Source organism: Bos mutus, chromosome X, assembly GCF_027580195.1.
Source record: "Bos mutus isolate GX-2022 chromosome X, NWIPB_WYAK_1.1, whole genome shotgun sequence".
In the NCBI taxonomy this organism is placed as follows: Eukaryota; Metazoa; Chordata; class Mammalia; order Artiodactyla; family Bovidae; genus Bos; species Bos mutus.
Window position 1 is genome coordinate 48605863 of NC_091646.1, and position 4143 is coordinate 48610005.

General features: G+C 43.1%; 1 protein-coding gene across 1 annotated transcript; it reads left to right on the top strand.

Moving 5' to 3' along the window:
* Positions 1–1418: 1418 nt before the first annotated feature.
* LOC102278569 (protein BEX2) lies at positions 1419–3002 on the top strand. The gene is made up of 3 exons (XM_014481705.2): positions 1419–1568; positions 1964–2049; positions 2380–3002. The coding sequence occupies exon 3, from the start codon at positions 2385–2387 to the stop codon at positions 2769–2771; it is 387 nt and encodes a 128-aa protein (XP_014337191.2). The 5' UTR covers positions 1419–1568; positions 1964–2049; positions 2380–2384; the 3' UTR covers positions 2772–3002.
* The last annotated feature ends 1141 nt before the right edge of the window (positions 3003–4143 follow it).

The following is a 4143-nucleotide window of genomic DNA, read 5'->3' on the forward strand; positions in this document are numbered from 1 at the left end:
TTAAGCGTTAATTTGCTAGCCTGTGAGATAAGTGCAACTGTGCCGTTGTTTGAGCATTCTTTGGCATTGCCTTTCTTTGGGATTAGAATTAACACTGACCATTTCCAGTCCTGTGGCCACTGCTGAGTTTTCCAAATTTGCTGGTATGTTGAGTGCAGCACTTTCACAGCATCATCTTTTAGGTTTTGAAATAGCTCAACTGTAATTCCATCACCGCCACTAGCTTTGTTCATAGTGATGCTTCTTAAGGCCCACTTGACTTCACATTCCAGGATTTCTGGCTCTAGGTGAGTGATCACACCACTGTGATTATTTGGGTCATGAAGATCTTTTTTGTATAGTTTTCCTATGTATTCTTGACACCTCTTCTTAATATCTTCAACTTCTGTTAGGTCCATACCATCTCTGTCCTTTATTGAGCCTAACTTTGCAGGAAATGTTCCCTTGGTATCTAATTTTCTTGAAGAGATCTCTAGTCTTTCCCATCCTATTGTTTTCCTCTATTTCTTTGCATTAACCACTGAGGAAAGCTTTCTTATCTCTCCTTGCTTTTCTTTGGAACTGCATTCAAATGGGTATATCTTTTCTTTTCTCCTTTGCTTTGGCTTCTCTTCTCAGCTATTTGTAAGGCCTTGTGAGACCTTGCTTAGGTCTTCAAAACGATCTTTAATAATAACTGTTAAATTTCAGCAGATGACTTCAATTGCCAGCAAATGCTTTTCATATTTAATGAATGTTTATTATAGTAGAATAAAACATAAATGTTTATTAATAAGACTTGAAATCTGTCCCCAAAGGGGAAAAAAGATAATTACTTACATAAAATAGCCAAGATTTGGCAAGCAGACTTCTCCTTGAAGATTAACTTCACAGATCATTTTCAAAACACCAACTGTGTTTGTTTAGAAAGATTCCCCCATGTTTTTTATTCAATGAAACAATAGAAAGTTCTCAAAATGAAGCTGTGTGAAGTCCACAGAAAATATTTTCTGTGAGGTGCAAGAGAACATAAATGAGTTTTTTTTCTCTCTTTTACTTCCCCAGCTTGAAACATGTCTTTCAAAAATAAAATTTCCTAATTCTCAGGGGTTTTTTTTGAGACATACTGATTTTTTAAATGGAAATAAAGAGAAATTAGTAGGAAGTCAATATACAGCTAAGGAGAACAAGAGGAAAAAAAGCAGAAAAGGCCAAAATTAATACCAAGGCCTTGGAGTGGTTGGGAGATGTAGACACTCCATTGTACCTAGAGAAGGTCAAACCCCAAAGATAGGGCAGCGAAGCCACCTATGGGTCTCAGATTGGAGAGAACTGAGCCGAGCCCAGGGCCTAGGACACAGCTGTGTGGACTGGGAGGTTCATGCGTGCAGAGGTGGAGAGGCGGGTCCTATGGGGGGTTGGGGGAGGGGGGATCGGAAGGCGAGCTCGGCGATGAGGCGGGGCCCTCACGTGACCGCAAGCTGCAGAGCGGTGCAGCCTTAAGTGCAGGCGTCACTCCTGTCTGGTTATCAGCTCCCCGCTGCCCTGAGCTCAGCGGGCTGGCATCGGGCCCGCGGCAAGTGGAGCAGGTAAGGGCCCCGGGGCCCGCGCGCTGACGCCAGGGAGGCAGTGGCCAACCAACCCTAGAGGCCCGCGCAGGGGTTCAGCATGGAGAGTCCCGGCGAGTTCTTTCCACACCCCAGCTTTCCTGGGAACAGAAATAAGGGCCCCCTGGGGTGGGCGTGCGGGAGGCGGGGGGCGGGGCGGGGACAGGGTTCCAGGGAGGGAAGCAGAGCAACTAAGAGCGATGGGAAATCATCGCTGAATTTCTGCAGGGCAATGGTGAGCCCGGGAGTGGGGCGGGGATGGGGCACCTGGCCATGGGGTGGGGGACGATGGTCGCGGGGGGCGGCGGGGGCAGGGGAGGAGCGGTGGTTCGGCACCGAGAGCTTGGTGACAGTACTCCCTCCCTCCATCCACTTAGGTCTGCGGGTCTACGTGTCAAGTGTTGTAGCAACTCACTTCGCAACAGGAATCGGAAGGAGGAGGAGACAGCAAGGATAGGCTCAGGTCGGTGCAGGGGACAGTGTGCGTAAAGGGGTGCAGAACCCCGTCATACCCCTCTCAACTTCCCCATGCCCCGACCTCCATTTTGATGTTTGAAATGGCCTAGGGGATGGATCTGTAGGGAAAATGGTGGGTTTGGGAGGAGGGAGGGGAAAGAACTGAGAAGGAACGGGGAGGGCCCCCTAGAGGATGCACGAAGCCTTTCAGGTGTGAAAATTAAAAGAAAGAAAACCATGATATCTAGACCTCTGAAAATTCCTAGTAAGGCCTCTGTCCTCGGTGCTGATCTACCCATCAAAAATGCAGTCGCTTTTCATGTCTTTTGTCTTCTAGGAGCAATGATGCCCAAAGAGGAACAAGTGCTGAAAAACCTCACCATGGAAAATGCCAACGAAGAAAATGAAAAAAAGGATGAAAAAGAGCAAGATGCTAATAAAGGAGAGCCTTTGGCCCTCTCTTTGGGAGCTGGTGAATATTGTGTACCTAGAGGAAATCGCAGACGGTTCCGTGTTAGGCAGCCCATTCTACATTATAGATGGGACATGACTCAGAGGCTTGGAAAGCCACAGGCAAGGATGAGAGAAGAGAATATAGAAAGGATTGGGGAAGAGATGAGACAACTCATGGAAAAGCTGAGGGAAAAGCAGTTGAGTCACAGTTTGCGGGCAGTTAGCACTGACCCCCCTCACCATGAACATAATGATGAGTTTTGCCTTATGCCTTAAATCCTGATGTTAATAGGGAGACACACTTGCTTCCTAAACTTACATGTTCATGATGTACCTTTGTCATAAACCTTTTGATGCCACTCATTTCTGGTGGGTCTCAGATTACCAGCTTCTAGATGAATGTTTTGACCCAGTCTGTAAGATTTTGTTAACAGGATAATTTTACCTGTTTCATGGCAAGATGCTTATTATATATTGTGAAGTAAATAAAGCAGTTTAAAAAAGTAATTTCTTTATGTATTCTTTTTTATTTCAAATTTAATACTTATCTAATACATAAAGACAAAAATGCTGAAATTAATGTACTGAAAGATTAATACAGGGACTCATTTCTGTGACATGGGTTGATGTCTTTTATAATTTCTGTAGTTTAAGAAGATGTGGAACTATTTTTAATGACTTTATGAGAGCCATAGAGTCACTTAATAAATACTTGGTTATGAAATTTGAATCTTTAAGCCTGATGAATAAACCCAGGAATTCTTTACAAATTGGGAGCTATATTTGCTTCACATGACTGTAAAACAAGGTCTGGTGTGTCTGAGCTGTGCTTTTACCTATTTTTTCCCCATCTCCACATATTAAGCAAGAACCCCAGATTTTCCCCTGAGATTTTCCCCCTACCCTCAGATTTTCCCTTCAAATATTTAGCAAGAGTCCCCAAAGATAGATCTCCCCAGTCCAGCATCCTTCCTCCCCCTCAGGGCTGCACTTTCTGCTAGTTAGTTTGTGATTCTGCCTGACATAAGGTAGGCACTTGGCAAAATACAATTAATAATGATTGCATCAAGAGCTCTGAGTTTTTGTCTCATTCAGTCCCTGAATAAAATAATCTTGGATATGTAACTTCAATTCTCCAGAAGAGATTATTTGCAATTCCTAAAGGAACACTGGATTCAGTTAATAATGTCCTAGTGTTTCTAAAACTATGGTCATCAGCCACCTGTGTGAGAATCACCTGAGGAGTTTCTTAAAAATGTACCCGTCCAAATCTACTGAATGGAGCTCTGGAACTTCTGTTTTTAGCAAACTTCCCTGGTGATTCAGATGCACATTAATGTCTAAAAGGCTACTAGTGTGTATATACTTATTATGATCTCAGTTCTTCAGTAGGAACCATAATAATTAGAAGAACATAAAGATGAGTATCTGAATTCAGTGGAAAGAAGCATTAAAATGCAAAGCAGGAGAAAATTTAAAAGACCTTTAGGTTTACTATATAAAAATTAAAATTGAAAGTGTATACACTAAGAAGTTAACAGTGGTTCTCTTTTGTGGGATATTGGGTGATTTTTTTTCCTTGTACTCAACTACATTTGTCTTAAGGCATATGGATTACTTGTGCAGAAAAGAAGTACATCCAGATCCA

What these genes read in the sequence shown, in the direction of transcription:
- LOC102278569 (XM_014481705.2), top strand. Translation starts at nt 2,385, where the DNA reads ATGATGCCCAAAGAGGAACAAGTGCTGAAAAACCTCACCATGGAAAAT.